This window comes from Balearica regulorum, chromosome Z (genome assembly GCF_011004875.1).
Source record: "Balearica regulorum gibbericeps isolate bBalReg1 chromosome Z, bBalReg1.pri, whole genome shotgun sequence".
Taxonomy (NCBI): domain Eukaryota; kingdom Metazoa; phylum Chordata; class Aves; order Gruiformes; family Gruidae; genus Balearica; species Balearica regulorum.
In genome coordinates this window covers 52,501,253-52,517,627 of record NC_046220.1, presented here as the reverse complement: position 1 = coordinate 52,517,627, position 16,375 = coordinate 52,501,253, and the positions used below count along the sequence as shown (strand labels likewise).

The window sequence follows — 16,375 nt, the reverse complement described above, 5'->3', positions numbered from 1 at the left end:
TTCAATCAGACAGGCTATTTGTTACCTTCACACCACATAAGCCCTGAACACATGCACCTCATCTGCTACATACTGACTGGCACTTTCCTTCTTATTTTTTTTTTCTTTCTCCTTCCATGTTTTACATTGAAGTTATATTTACACAGCACAGTAGGAAAAATTTCTGTTTCCAGTTAGAATTCATGTCGCTACATCTTCAGAGGTTGCAAAGAATATCTGAAGTAAAAGGAGAGTCTCAACTGGAATGAGTTGCAGGGCTGAAGCAGGCTGATGCCTGTTAATAGAAGTACGAGGTGTTGGGAGAATTCTGCTGTACTCCCTAGCATCAAAATTTTTATTTGTTTAGGGTTTTGTTTGTTTGGGTTTTTTTTAATTTTCTTTTACAAGAATTAGCACTGAAGAAATAATGAGCTTCAATTACTGCCACCTGTCAGGAATGTTCCCTCCACGCAACTTCTCATGTTTGGTTATTTTTAAAAGGGTACCAAAAATAATCTTCAGGAAACTGCAGTGCTTTCCAATACATTTATAAGAAACATTTATGACATGATATTTTACAATTTCCAAAATATTTCACATGGGATAACAAGATTAATATGGACAATTGTCCTGTCTTACAAGAGAAATAAAATTTTAAAAAGAGTTCCAGATATGGAGATGGGCAGTAATTTTTTGCTTTTTTTTTCTTAAATGAAACATATTTTTTCAAGACTCATCTACTTTCAAATACTAGAATAAGATTAAGTCCTAAAAGAGGACTTTCACATACTACATTTTTACTGTAATTGCATCTCCTCTGGCAGAGCTCAAGAAAGCAGTGTATGCTAACAAAAATGATCAGTGAGTTCAGAGCCATGACCATACCATGAACTTGTACTGAAGCAGCCAAATGCACCCATCTGCAGAGACGGGATCTAAGTGTTGTTTTTCAGTCTTTGTGGTTAATCATACTATGAATTCATTATGTCAGATTCATAATAGCAACAATCTGCAGTGATTCACCATACTGTTCCTTTTCGGGGTACAAATGATCCATTTTTTATTGTATAAACCTTGAAGACTTAATAGCTAATTCAAACTGTTCCTTTAGTGTATCTTACTCTCAGCCTGTCTTCTGGAAAATGCAGACTAGTGTTACCAAAGCTATGCCCTAAAAAAAAATTGTGAAAAACAGGAACAGACCTGTAGAACCTGAGTGTAGATTTATCTATGATAAACAGTATCTCATGAGTGTACTCTGCAAACACATCTTCAACTGGGTGATTGCATATTCCTTTTTTGCACATTTAATTAGACAGTTGACAGAGTTGACAATTTGACCATATTATTATCTGCCATATATTTTCATTCTTCATAATTTTTTTTGTATAAATCACAGATAGAAGTCCAATTTTTAAATACTTAGGTTTTAATCTGATATTTTCAACACATCTTTAATTACAAGATATTTACAACATATAACCTGGCTTCTTCATACTTCCTTTCAATGAACAGAATAAGGCAAATCCTATTATTAGTACTTACTGTACCACCAAGGTAACAAAGTGCAGGAGAAAAAATAGGCAATCTTATTTCAAAGAAAGTTATTAAAACCAGCTTGTCATTGGCAAATCTGAAAAAATAGCAAACATACTGGATGGAATCAGTAATTCAGAGATTTTTGCCTTGGAAGAATCGATTTCAGGTTTCTGTTTGGTTTTGGGTTTTTTCTAATGAATTAAGTTCTGATGTTTAGTAGAAACTGCTTCCCTACTAATGTCCCTAGAAAATGAGGGCCAAACAATTTCAGTATCAGGCCCAGATAAGTACAAATAACCATGAGAACAAATACTGAGAATATATTTATATTTTGGTTTTGGATGTTTTGTGCAAACCACATTGTTTGCACAAGTGAACAGCTTTTGACCTTGCAAATCTCATAATCACTGATTGATGCTGAAGGCTAAAGAATACTATTAAGAGTAAGCATTGATAGCTTTTGAAGACAGACAACATTCCTCTTAAGGCTGGCTTACATGCAAAAAGAGAGTTCCAAAAACTTTTCAAGGTAGAGAAGTGATGTATTATGCTATATAGGTGAAGAGATTTATTACAAAATAAGCACATGAACATTTCTCTACACAAGGTGAGATTTTCAAAGGGATACTCAGTGCGTGCAAGGAGAAGCGGGTAGCCATGCACTTTTGAAAATCCCAGCAAAATACTTTCCTTTTACCCCAGCAACCAAAATTTCACAGGCCAGATTCACAGTTCATGCAAACAGCCAAAATCTCCAGATGCCAGTTTCTACCACGTGGGGATCCGCCCCAACTATGGTGGATGAGTAATGTGGTGACAGTAAACACTAAAAAATAAGCATGAACAGTGAAAAAACCACCCCTCTCATTACAAAATGCAAAGACTTAAGAAATCTTTGGTAAGTTGGGCCACTAACCAGAGCCAGCTCAGCATGGAAGAGGGCTGCATCAGCTGGCCCCTCCTCAAGTGACTGGGCAGTGTAGAAAAAGCAATCTTCCTTAGCAGAGACATAGCCCTCCTCTGGTGAAAGCTGCAGAAAGAACGAAGCTCTGAGTTGGATGAATGGGCAGGACACAGGGCGTGCAGAGTGCATTATGTGTGGGGGTTTAGAGAGGCAAATGAATTCCAAATGCAGCAAAGAGTTCATTTCAATCACAGTCACGGTGTTGGGTTGGTAAAGAGATAATTATTAATTTTTTTTCAAATTTACCTGAATTGATTCAGCTTCATATCTCATTTTACATTCCCAAGTAATGAAAAAGGCCTATCCAGCTATACCACTGTAGCGGACCGCTACTGTATGCAGTTTGTCTCGACATTGCCGTCGCATCACCATTTCCCTGCACTGACGTCCTGCCTCAGAAGGCACAGCCCCCCCATCGCGGTCTGTGGACGAGCGCCACCATGCGCGTGTGCCACCATGCGCGTGCGTGAGAGCCAGGGCGCGAAAAGGCTTCCTGAAGCAGCATGTACCGTACAATGGGTGCTGCCATGCGCATGCGCAAGAGCCAGGGTGCGAAAAGGCTTCCCGAGGAGGCCACACGTACTGCACGTGCCGCGTGAACAGCACGTACGCAGCCGCAATCTGCGTGGGACCCCATATAAAGGAGCGCATGTGCTCCGGTAAGCGGCGGGGCTTTTTCTCCTTCTTCCTCTTCTCCTCGTGCATCTTCCAGAACCTGCTTCGACAAAACCTGCGACGCTTGGACACCGTAGAGGGAGGTAACGGAACTTCACTGGACTCGGAGTGGTGGTAATTAGTCTCATCCCCGACTTGGTCCCTTCCCCTCTCTATCTCTCTACCTCTCTATCTCACTACCTCTCTATTTCTCTACCTCCCTATCTCTCTCTCTCTCTCTCTCCCCGTCTTTGCCCTTCCCCGCTCTCCCGGTTGTCTCTTCATATACAGTCCTTATCCCCCTGTTCATAAAAAAAATAAAGCTAAAAGGTTGTACGACATCTGACCTCGTTTGTGTCTTAGTCTCGCTCTTGGGATCGTATCGAACCTTCCCCGATATCGGATCGGGACAACCACAGAGCCCTCAGCTTAGTCTAAACTCACTTTCAACTTCTGCTCTTATTAAACATATACTAAAACTCTCGTCAGAGCTGCCACCAGGGAAAGACCCCAACAGCAGAGGCCTTTACAGCCTTGCTAGCCGCAGAGCAATCTTGTTAGCAGGCAGAAAGTCTGCATCCCCTGTCTGTGTTTTAAGATTGTATCTGCTGGGTGGAACAGCTTCAAGAGGACAAGCCATAATTCTGACTATAAACCAGTATTTTTTTCCAATGTAATTTCATTGCAAAGTGCAGTCATCCAGTACTGCAAAACAGCCAGTGATTATTCAAAATGTTTCATTAATTGGCAAGCATAATACATGAAATATTAAAGTGCAAATGCTGAATGTTTACAAAACGCTGGGAACAGAAACAAACTCCCCATGCATTTTCTCTTTTAGAGTAACATCTTCTTAAGTATGAAAATGTTGATTTGCAAGACCTTTTAGGGTGTAACACAGTCTCCACTACAAAAAAAGAATTTAACAAAGCAAGTTAGAAAAGTACCCTATTATTATGAAAAGGAAAGTTTGTAGTAACTTAAACATCAGCCATTCCCTTCAACCCTCTTCACAAAGACCCATGAAGAACAAAAATTTGTTATCTGCATCCACAAGGATTACAAGATTATCATTTCATGAAAAGCAGAAGTGAACCCTAAAGATTGCACTTTGGCTCACAAATACAGTGAAAGGTATCTTCTTTGTATGTATCTACCGATGCCATTCTACTATCTGAATTTTACAGACCAGGGACACGAGTCCACTAGCATCCTTACTGACACACTACCTTGGTAACCCTAAGTCTCTTTCAACCTCATTCTTCTCGTTGTTACAGACTACCTTCTAAAGTCAAGCCTGAAATTATTTATGGCTATACTAAAATAACGAGTTTTAGGTACATGAACTGCAGACTACTCACCATACTTTGAGCATAAAGTGCACAGTCTAAATACAAAGACTGCGTATGTACTATACCTTGCAAAGCAAAGGCATAGGCAAATTCGAGGCAAAGCACAAAAAACTGACTTTATGTCACCATCTCACACATTCAGAGAACCTTGTAAAGTATACCAAATTATGCCTGGCAACATGTAGCCCTGAAAGACTCTACTGGTTGCAAGATGCTTTGCTGTTTTCTCAGCTGCAAGACAGGTGTGCTAGGTCCTGCAATGACTCCACCAGTCATACTACACAGGCCACTCCTACATACAAGGAGATACATGACTATTACAGACAGTTTCTGCATGTTTTGAGCCACCTGGTTGTACCCCAAAGCACACAAAGTGTACGCAGAAGTCAGGATCATCATGTACCAGCTTAAAGGACAAGAAAAGTATCCATTGAATTCCCAAATCCTTACAGGCAGTGGTTTGGCAACTCCTATTTTAACTGTTCCTGCTGGGGCTCCTTTCAGTGCTTGTACCGCTTCCTCCAGGCTGCCATTCTCCAAGTTGATATCATTGACAAACATAAGCCGATCTCCAGGAAGAAGTCTCCCATCTTGCTCGGCCACGCCCCCAGGAACTAATGAGCGAATCACAATCACGGTGTTTGCTGGATCAACAGGATCCTAATTAAATAAAAGGAAGAAAAATATTTCATTTTATTTACCGTTTCATGTTTTGCGAAGCTAATTTTTATGCAGTTGGGTTACTAAAAATTGGAGCTCTGCTCCAGATAAACCCTCAGCAGGAACATACCCTCCTGTCCATGCTGCCTGTATGTTCAAACTTCCACCTATTTTTAATTCTTAAATATGAAAATTATTACTCCTTTCTAGGTGATGTCCCATCATACATCTTCAGCATAAAATACTGCTAAATTGCAGAGTGCTGTTCATACTGTAAGGAGTAATTAGACACCAGAAATTCAAATACTTCCTACTGCAATGACAGTGTTGCAGACTTCATCCTGCCTTACACTATGTGGTCTGGGAATACAGATGGGCAGTGCAGCTTGGGGCAAAGTTAACACGTGCACTCTGGCAGAACAAAGGGCTTATTTTCAATAACTCTCTTATACTTCATGGCACCAGACCGTGCTCAGCTGAGAAAGCACTTTTTAAGAGGCAAGTCTGTGTGTGTGCCTAATTAAATACTTTATGGGAAAATACTAATACAGCAAGCTAATCAACAAGACACAACAAAGTGGCATTTGCTTTAAAAAAAGAAAACTGTTTTGAAGTCCCCATCCTTCAACATACTGATTTTTATAAAAACACTAGCATCAAACACTCAGAACAGCATGTGTGCACACACTTACGTGATACTTACAGAATTACATTCACAAGGAACATCATTACATGTTAATACTTCCAACACGTGGCAATTCATTTGAGTGCACACACAGAAAAAAAATGAGCAATGTAAGAATGTACCAGCTTTACTGATAGGAAAACGAAGAGAAAAGCAAACATCTACATACTCGCGTGCAACCGTAACAAGTTTCCATGCCAAGATGTACATCTAAAAGGACATACACTATCAAGGCAGCAACCAAAACCACTTGGACTTGGAGACTGATGAAATCTAGTGTGAGAGAGGGGCATTGAGGGAGGGAGGGAAGGACACCAAGATGACCCTAACACTTACTGCAGTTAATGCAGTAAGAATGCCACAGAGCAATAAAACATTTCACAAGTTTTCAAAAAACAGATACTTGACTATGCCTTCATTCTTCAGATTATTACACTACACTGCTCTTCACCTTTGTCAGTGTGCAAATGCAAAATACTACTGAGGTACAGATTAATTCTAAGCAGTGCCCTGTGGGGATAACTTCCACCTGGAATGCATATACTCTTAGGGATAAGATCCAGCAGAGACCTGGGAGGAGACTGGGTCCTGCAGCACCACCAAACAGTTGGGCAAAAGTCTACACTGACCACAGGGAGAAATTACTTGACTTCGAACAGATTAAAAATTATCCACTGTGACAACTGTGAACAGGAGGAACATTTGTTCTCGGATGCTGACCAAGTGCAGGCAGGAGACAGACAGTGAGCTGTTCATCAGGACACACCAAAAATCAAAGCTTGACATATCCAGGAATTTTGAAGTCAAATACAAAATGAATGGGGTCTTTAGACACATCCTGGACAGACAGAAGCTAAGCAAGTGATTTCAGAATTCAGTTCTGGATTTTAGTAAATCCTGCTTTAAGCACCTAAGTCCTTTATTGGCTCTTGCCCTAAGCACTTCACTGCAGGTGCAAAATACATGGCTAAATGCCTGAATATTCTGACTGCATCATTCACTGCCTCTGGGGCACCAGCAGACGAGCTTTCTGAAGACTCTAGTATATTATGGATTATCTCTTTTTCTGGACCAGTATTACCATTATCATTAGAACCTGTAGTCTTAATACAGTAAGAAGAATAAGTAATGTAACTAGTGGGATGCCTACCAGTAGTGACATCCATTTAGCTTTACTGTATTGCTTCGTTTCCATTAACATTTACCCTTAAAATACATATTTAGATCATATTGCGAGATCCAAACAATACCAAGTATTTTGTCCTTTACTCAAATAAAGGAGTGCAGAAGTTACCTGGTAGTCCAATATGCTAAATCCAAGTCCTGTACTCCCTTTCTCCAACTCAATGTGCTGTACTTCTGTTTCCCACATCGCCAAAGATGAGCTTTGCTCCTCTCCCTTATGATGACCCTCAGCAGCTATTTCCAAAGATGCTCCTTCCGTGTCCGAGGAGCTAATGAATCCAAGTTCTACATGAGCCTGAGAAAAACAGTGAATTATCACCAATAAAATTTAAATATTTGTGAATCTGCAGAGATAAAATTCTGTGCACAAAGAATTTAAAAACAAAATTAATTTTCTCCTAATACAGAAAGTGCAAACACTCAGCAGAGTTAACAAATGAGTCTGATAAACCTAGCACAGAATTCACATTTCCTTGTAACAAAATAGCTATGCTGCAAGTATACAAAATTCCTCACTGGAAAAAACTGTACAAAATGGAGTTTCTGTCAGACTAAATACTTCAGAAAATTTCATTAATTCATGTATTCAAATATACAGGAAATATCTGTTATTAAACGGTATGTCTAAAAATATGCCTTGCTCTAAACATAGTAGCACTGTTAGGAGTCAGAACATTTAAAAAAAGAAATAGATACACACACATACATACACATGCATATATGTTTTCCTCTTCCCTTGGTTTCATAGAAAAGCTTAGCAACAATAAGCTGAATTTGGTGCCTTGCCCAGAACCCAGAATTAATTGCGTCTCTTTTCACAGAAATGCTATTGCTTTGTATACTATATGGCAGACCACTCCTACACGTTTAGCACATCAGGCTGCCCGGAGCTTTGCACTTACGAGTAACAGAAGTGTGTCTCCAGTGAATGCACACGCAGTTCCGCACAATGCAAACCCAGAAAGCAAAGTTCTAAACTAGATTAAATATATTCGGATTCTAAAGAACATGCAGTTTGCCATAACCCCACAGCCCACCTGCAGAACAGGTGTATAGACCTGTGTCCCAGAATATTTCTGCCCATGACCTACCAGGATTGACATCTTCTGGTTGGCCTAAAGTATGGTTAATGAGTATAATTTACCTCTATTTATCTGGTTCCAAGTCCTGAAATATTAAAATGTATTTCTAACCTTGTACACGAACTTTATATGGCTTTTTTCTCTAGTAAAAGGTCATTTTCTCAGCAATTTTTTTAAGACAAAATACCTTTTCTGTGAGCTGAACCTCAGACAGACTTAGACTCTCCAGTACTTCTGGGTGAGTGATGGGGGGAGCTACTGGACGACAGCACACCATCGTCACCTTAATAGGCAGTTCTTTCAAGATATTGACCACATCCTTGTGGTTTTCTCCAAGCAAAGAGATCTCATTCACCTCAATAAATAAAGAATACATAGTGTTTAGAAGTACGATGAACAAAAATGGGTAAAATAAGAAGCCCAACCCACTAATCGCCTGATTTAAAAACAAAAAACAAAACCAACTAGCAAATGGACATTGTAAACTCTTAATTTCTACTCAATTTGCTGCTCAGAATCAGCACCAAGATAAGTTTTGAACTGAATGGATAGTCTCATAAATTGCATGACACCACCCTACAAACATCACATACTATGTCACTTCACGTTTCTTGCATTCATGTGAATGCAATTCACATTTTAATTCTAAGAAAATGATTTAGAAACGTAAACAGGTGTTTAGTCCCTTCACTGTGTAGGGATATTCTTATGAAATCTCAATGCTTTTGCTAGGTATTCTTTTTTTGTGACTTTGAACCATATCTGAAAAATAGCTATCAGTTGAGAAATGCATGTAAGCATATGTATTCACATAAATATGTGTAAGTACATATGAAGTGACTGCTCAAGCACTTCTGGTTACAGCTGGTATGCAGTTAAGATATGCTACAATCCCAAGTTATAACCTGTAAGAAGCAAGTCATTGCTCAAAAATCTTATTGAATGCAGACTAAGATAACGTAGTATTTTTTCTTACTTCCAGGAGCTCATCTCCACTGAACAGCTTGCCGCTTCGTCCAACTGGCCCCTCCGGTAAGATAGATCTGATGAAATGATGTCCCACTGTAGCTTCAAGACTTATGCCTAACCCACTGCTTTCACTAAATTTGTTAACTACAGCTACCTAAAATAAGATTAAGAAATGGTTAGTTTTGACAGATTTACAGATGTACCTGTTACTTTCCATTTCAATTTACATACAATGAGGTGAATATTCCAGAAATGAGAAACCAGAAATACTGTCATGTGTAATACAGACTTTTAGACTGCAAAAGCATCCAAAGCTTAGGATTTTCAACAATACTGAGGGAAATAACAACTGCAGCTTAAAAGAAAGAATCCAACTTTAACTTCCCAGTAAGATGAAAAGCACTGAGAAGGGAAAACAAATACCAGATAAAAACTAAAATCTGCAGGCCACCTTTAGTGAAAGTTATACAATCACAAAATAGTAAACTAGTCTGGAAACTACCATTACAGATTCACAAAGTGTTATTCAGGAACCACAACAGACCAAACACCCTGACAGAAGTAACACGACTATGTTGCCTCAGGGATGCGGATAGGAAGTCAGTATCACAGACCTATTCTTTTACCTGCCTTTACGTGGTGCTTCAGACTCCCATGCAAGAACAAAAAGAAAAGCCTCTTAAGCACAGAAACTGAAACACAGCCCAATCCAACATGATCTATGCCAGACAGCAGGGAGGCTCAGCATTGCATTTGTGTAAAAATGTGACAAATGCTTGGATCAGGACACAGTCAGGTAAAAACTGAAACTCTTATCACATACCATTCCAGCATAAACATGTGGGAACTGTGTATGACAACAGTATATCTAACAACATATACTTTTGCAGAGACTTCAGCTCTGGCATATAATTTTGAAATAATGTCCTAAACTCAGATACTGCTTTTCAACTCTACAGTAGATATCCCATGCATTATTTAGATCATTATATCAAACAATTCATTCAGCATGCAGAATAGGTAGGACATTTCAAGCACTAGCTTCAAATTCTGGCTAATGAAGGGAGCTTTGAAGTTCACCTTAAATATTATTTTCTCTGATACAAATTTATCCTCTTGAAGGTAAGAAATTTGTTAAACAATACTCATAGGCACAATAACCTAAGAAGCCTGTGATTATTTTGCTAAAATCAATACAGAAAAATAGATTGCTATATTTAAAATTCATCATAAAAATAAAATAATGTCAACAAATTAAGAAGCATATGTATGATTTTTAGAAACAAAGGAACAAATTCAATACAAACATATTTATATCTGTATGTTAGCAACATAATAGGTAGACACATCAAAGGGCATTGAGTAATATTAATCAAAGTTTACCTACCACTATTTCATAATTTGAACCCATAATCCTCTGCCACTTTGCCTTTGTAGCTGCTTCTTCTGTAGAAGTTAGCTGGAAATCTGAAAGTAATGTCTGAGATTACTGTGACAACAAGTAAAACATCCTGGCTACTACTATAACTGATAAAGTATACGGACCATGCAAGACTACATAACCATCCTGTGATGCCAGAACTCTCCTAAATATGACTAAAAACTTGACATGATTTGTCTCACCAGGTTTGGGTTTACCAGAGGAAAAACTTGCAAAATAGTATTAGATCCCACCCCCACAAAACTAACTCTGTATTTTGAAAGACATGAAATTCAGTCAAAAAGTTTGGTGTGCATAGCTGGGAAGAAAGGACAAAAATTTAAACCAGCCTCAGCGTTGAGTAAATTTAATACAACTTTACAAAATAATGGGCACAAAGCAAATTAAAAAGTACACACATGCCCCAGGCATTTGTCAAATCAGACTGTATGTGGGCTGATCAGATGGATTCAGGGGGATGGCTGATACATGATACCATATACTGATCCTTTTGGACAGATCCTGCATTTTACAGAATGTGTCCAAGGACAGTTTTCAAACAAAATTTGGAGGTTTTGTACTTTCAAAACTATGAGCACAACTGCAAAAGATTTATTGAAACTGTAGGCCCTAGAGGGCAGTGAGACAATTTAAGTCCTAGTTCTTTTTTTTTTTTTTTTTTTGTTCACATACTTGCACACATAGAATGAGAAATAATCCTAACAGTCAAAGAGCAGAAAAGAAATTGGAAGGGAAAGAGGGGAGGAAAGTAATGATGCTGTTAAAAATACAATGATAGGCTAAGCAGCAAACTGCAGCAACTCTTAACTTGATTGAAAGTTTATCTGCAGACTGAAAAAACAAAGAAATGCTTTCCTCCTGCTCATTTTCCCCTCATTCACACTGTTTAGATTCTAGAGCAGGAAACAATAAAAATCAGTATTTAGAGACAACAATCAGCAAACACAGGACCCTACATATTAAAGATCCATGGCCTGTGCTGTGCCCACATTAAGTTTCAAAATAAACTCTTCAGATCTGAATGCTCATCACAAGCGAACACTAGTCTTCGTTACAAGATTAAGGTCCCAGCTCTCACTGATTTTTAGTAATGTCCTGGTTTCAGCTGAGATAGAGTTAATTTTCTTCATAGTAACTAGTAGGGGGCTATGATTTGTGCTGAAAACAGTGCTGACAATATAGAGATGTCTCTGTTATACAGAGGTGCTTTTGTTGTTGTTGAGCAGTGCTTGCACAGAGCCAAGGCCTTTCCTGCTTCTCACACCACCCCACCAGCAGCAGGCTGGGGGTGCACAAGGAGTTGGGACAGAACACAGACAGGACAGCTGACCCCAACTGACCAAAGGGACATTCCGTACCATATGACGTGGTGTTCAGCATATAAGGGGCTGGGGGAAGAGGAAGGAAGGGGGGGACATTTCGAGTGATGGCGTTTGTCTTGCCAAGTAACCGTTACGCGTGATGGAGCCCTGCTGTCCTGGAGATGGCTGAACACCTGCCTGCCCATGGGAAGTGGGGAATGAATTCCTTGCTTTGCTTTGCTTTTTGTGTGCGTGGCTTTTGCTTTACCTATTAAACTGTCTTTATCTCGACCCACAAGTTTTCTCACTTTCACTGTTCTGACTCTCTACCCCATCCCACCGCGGGGGCGGGGAGCGAGCGAGCTGTTGTGTGGGGCTCAGCTGCCGGCTGGGGTAAAACCACAATGAGTAACAATTTAAAGTGACTAACAGCCTCGGACAGTGTTTTAAGTCTAACTCAGAGACATTACTAAAAGCAAAGCCAGGTGTTCCGTGGCATTCAAATATGACAATACTTTCCCCAAAGCACAGACTTTGCAGTATCTGAAGGAAAGGTGTTTAAAAAGAAATTCTTCAGCTGTCCAGGATAATGGAAAGCACGACTTATGAAAAGATACATATTACAGAACTCATATGGGAGATGCTTTTCAGTTCCCCTCTAGCTCTGGAAGCAGGAAAATGTTAGAAAGCATATCAAGTGCTGTCTCAATCTGGAAAACATATCATCACATAGGACTTCTGAAATGCAACACAGTGCCCTAACAGCTCAGAGGGAAAGGAAAATATCCATTAGAAAATAAGAATTTCCAGAAAGACTGTGGGAAACAATCAGAGCATATCAGTACACTGGAACTGACTGAATTTCAAACATTATCAGACTTAAATGAATACAAGCTCGGGAATTTGTGAAAACAAAATTTATCAGAAGAGGAAGAAGTTCTTAAGTGCAATTGTGCAGCTGGGCAGCTGCAGGTAGCTTAGAAAGATAAACCATGTTGGGGAATGAGGAGGGAAAAAGTTTAATACACAACACACTAAAAAGAGTAGAAATACAAAACTAGACTAAAAAGAGGACTTAGCATGTACCAAAAGCAGAGTGCTTCATGTGACATCTTTGACACATAATTATTTTCAGAGACATACAGTAGTCAATGATCTTACAGCACTCAAGAGTACATGCTTACATATGTGATTACTTTCACCTTCTAGCTGTACCTCAGCTACGCAGCACATGGGAGATGGAAAGGCACACAAAATACCTGATCTTTGTGTAAGCACACCCAAGTGCATTTTCACAGAATAAAATATTAAATGTTGCAAACCTGTTTCCTGTTGTTTCACATCCTCTCCAGTATTTACCACACTGGCACTGCAGGGCAGCGATGGAGAACCCTGTTCTGTTTCACTGTTATCTGAAAAAAAGAAGCAGCAGCCTTTTCAGCTTTTTTATGTGTTGTAATATTCATCAAGATCACAGGCATGCCTCAGGGCACTGACTCTCTCTTCCCCTGGACTTCAGAGGATTCATATTTGGCAAATGAAATCTGGCATAATAGGCCCAGAAGAAATGCCATATTTTGAAGACATTTTGTCTTCTGCTCATGTTTTGCCTTCTACAGTCAATTTTTCAGTGAAACAAGAAAAAAAATCACAACTATCAGTAGCTGCGCATCTATGATTGAATGAAAAGCAACTGGAAAACATGTAACTTTCTTTAGCACCCTTGTATTACCTTTTTTTTTTCCCTTCTCCCACTTCTTTCCCTTGTGCAATTCAGGAAGCTGACCCTGAAAAATGAAAATGCTACAGAATTGGAGACCTGCATACCCCACAGGCTTTTCACTTGTAGAAAGCCTCGCCTGCCACAGAGTTCTTTTAGGTACGTTGCTGGCTGTCAGCTGTCTTGAATACCAACAGGCTGGAGAAACAGCACTTTCTGAGCATTTCCTCTGTAATTTTTGGTAAAGGTGGGAACGAGAGGATGCCACACAGATAACATACTACTGGGTCTTTCAAAGTCTTGTGTGAGGTGGGGATGATGCCTCCATCAATGAGTTGTGACATACTTCTGCTGACACCAACCTATAACACAAGTAGCTGAAAAACATCTGAGCACCCAGCCTCTGTGCAGATACTCTGTTCAAACACACTGACTTTCAAGATCTGGCACATATACTTCAAGATGTGCGCAGTATAAGATTAAGCTTCACTAATCTCATCTTGGCAGCCACAAAATTAATATTGGTCATCGGCTTCTGAACTTTGTACACATATATAGTTAATGCTTTATCAGATTATTTATAACCTCTAGATATAGACCACTCCTCTCATACCTTGAGCTTGTGACACTGACACACAAGGGTGAAATGAACTGAGACTTGCTTTTGCTCATTGTGGAGAGTATCTCTTTGCTGGCTCTTGAATGCAGCTCTCACTCTACAGCACTGTGTTGCATGGCAAGGTTTTGGTAGCAGGGGGGGGCTACAGGGGTGGCTTCTGTGAGAAGCTGCTAGAAGCTTCCCCTGTGTCTGACAGAGCCAATGCCAGCCGGCTCCAAGACGGACCCGCTGCTGGCCAAGGCCAAGCCAATCAGCGCCTCTGTGATAACATATTTAAGAAAGAGAAAAACAGTTAGAGAGCGCTTTTGCAGCCAGAGAGAGGAGTGAGAAGATGTAAGAATATCTGCAGACACCAAGGTCAGTGAAGAAGGAGGGGGAGGAGGTGCTCCAGGCGCCGGAGCAAGATTCCCCTGCAGCCCGTGGTGAAGACCATGGTGAAGCAGGCTGTCCCCCTGCAGCCCATGGAGGGAGGATGAGGGGGTGTAGCGATTCCACCTGCAGCCCGTGGAGGACCCCATGCCAGAGCAGGTGGAGACACCTGAAGGAGGCTGTGACCCCGTGGGAAGCCCGCGCTGGAGCAAGCTCCTGGCAGGACCTGTGGATCCGTGGAGAGAGGAGCCCACGCCAGAGCAGGTTTGCTGACAGGACTTGTGACCCCGTGGGGGACCCACGCTGGAGCAGTTTGCTCCTGAAGGTCTGCACCCCGTGGAGGAGACTCACGTTGGAGAAGGCCGTGAAGGACTGTCTCCCGTGAGAGGGACCCCACGCTGGAGCGGGGGAACAATGAGTCCTCCCCCTGAGGATGAAGAAGCGGCAAAAACACCGCGTGATGAACTGACCGTAACCCCCACTCCCCGTCCCCCTGTGCCGCTGGGGGGGGCGGAAGTTGAAGCCGGGAGTGAAGTTGAGCCCGGGAAGATGGGAGGGGTGGGGGGAGGTGTTTTTAAGATTTGGTTTTATTTCTCATTCCTCTACTCTGTTTTGCTTAGTAATAAATAAGATGAATTCCCTCTCTAAGTTCGGTCTGTTTTGCTCGTGATGATAATTAGAGAATGATCTCTCCCTGTCCTTATCTCGACCCGTAAGTTTTTTTTCATTGTACCTTTTCTCCCCTGTCTAATGAAAGAGGGGAGTGATAGAGCGGCTCTGGTGGGCATCTGGCCCTCAGCCAGGGTCAACCCACCACAGTGAGTGATCTCTCCCTGTCCTTATCTCAACCCATAAGCTTTTCATTGTACTTTTTCTCCCCTGTCTAGTGAATGAGGGGAGTGACAGAGCAGCTCTGGTGGGCACGTGGCCCCCAGCCAGGGTCAACCCACCACAAGCACGAATAAAATATTTACTGCCTTCTTACCATTTGAAGATTTGCAGGATCAAAGTCTTGAAGCAATTCAGCCAGAAGTGCAATGCAGTGCAGAGCTTTCAACATTCACTTTGAAAATATAGCAAATAATACCATTGTGTCTAAAAGATCAATCAAACCATAGTAGACCAAATTCTCCCCTCATGTACAGAGCTCCACCACCAGTAATAGCTACCCAGAATAAATCTGGTCCATTTTATTTCCAGATTGCAATTGAGAAGAAAAATATTACAAGCCATCTTTAAAGCAAAGCCAGTTTTAATTACCTTTGGTTGTGCTACTATCCATTGTGTGGAACAGTAAGTCCTTTTCAACAGCAGCACTGAAGTCCTCCTGAGGCTGAATATGAGTTTCCTGCTTAAACCCTCTTCTGATCAAAGTGAGCTGAACTGTTTGTCCCGTGTGCCGCAAAACATCAACTGCTTGCTGATTAGTAAAACCTTGAAGATTTGTTCCATCCACCTACATGATTAAGAAGCTTTTCAGCCCACAAGACAACATCCGGAAAAAAAAAAAATGTCCAGGGGAACATAATACGCTGAGTTCAGCATCTGTTAGCCTAAGCACAAAGCAAGTGAAAGGACATGAACAAAAACCTGGACGACTTAGCAACGTCAGATATACTAAGCACTTTCACTGCAGTACCCCACAGCTACATAACCACCAGTACCACAGCAACGTGGGGAGAAGTGCTTTGTGTGCCCACCACGGTGGGGCCAGGCAGATCTGCTCTGCGAGGTGGGAGAAGACACAGCACATGCTGTGCAGGCTGCCTGCTTGACCTCTCCAGCCATCCCCACCTCCGAGGAGAAAATAGTGGGTGCATAAACCAACACAGACATGGCCAAGAGAGCTGGGGAGG

The 16,375-nt window shown here is 41.0% G+C and overlaps 1 protein-coding gene across 21 annotated transcripts in view; it reads right to left on the bottom strand.

The window, feature by feature from the left end:
- MPDZ (multiple PDZ domain crumbs cell polarity complex component) overlaps nucleotides 1-16,375 on the bottom strand; it is a 102,831-nt gene that overhangs the window by 52,959 nt on the left and 33,497 nt on the right. For 16 of the 21 annotated variants that reach the window (XM_075740975.1, XM_075740976.1, XM_075740987.1 and 13 more), the window contains 8 exons: nucleotides 15,780-15,975; nucleotides 13,134-13,223; nucleotides 10,457-10,536; nucleotides 9,077-9,223; nucleotides 8,288-8,455; nucleotides 7,128-7,313; nucleotides 4,939-5,148; nucleotides 2,435-2,548 (listed from right to left, as the gene is read on the bottom strand). In XM_075740975.1, the coding sequence (XP_075597090.1) occupies nucleotides 2,435-2,548; nucleotides 4,939-5,148; nucleotides 7,128-7,313; nucleotides 8,288-8,455; nucleotides 9,077-9,223; nucleotides 10,457-10,536; nucleotides 13,134-13,223; nucleotides 15,780-15,975 (1,191 nt within the window). The remainder of the gene's footprint in view (nucleotides 1-2,434; nucleotides 2,549-4,938; nucleotides 5,149-7,127; nucleotides 7,314-8,287; nucleotides 8,456-9,076; nucleotides 9,224-10,456; nucleotides 10,537-13,133; nucleotides 13,224-15,779; nucleotides 15,976-16,375) is intronic. The other 5 variants (XM_075740986.1, XM_075740997.1, XM_075740994.1 and 2 more) reach the window with 1 other exon arrangement.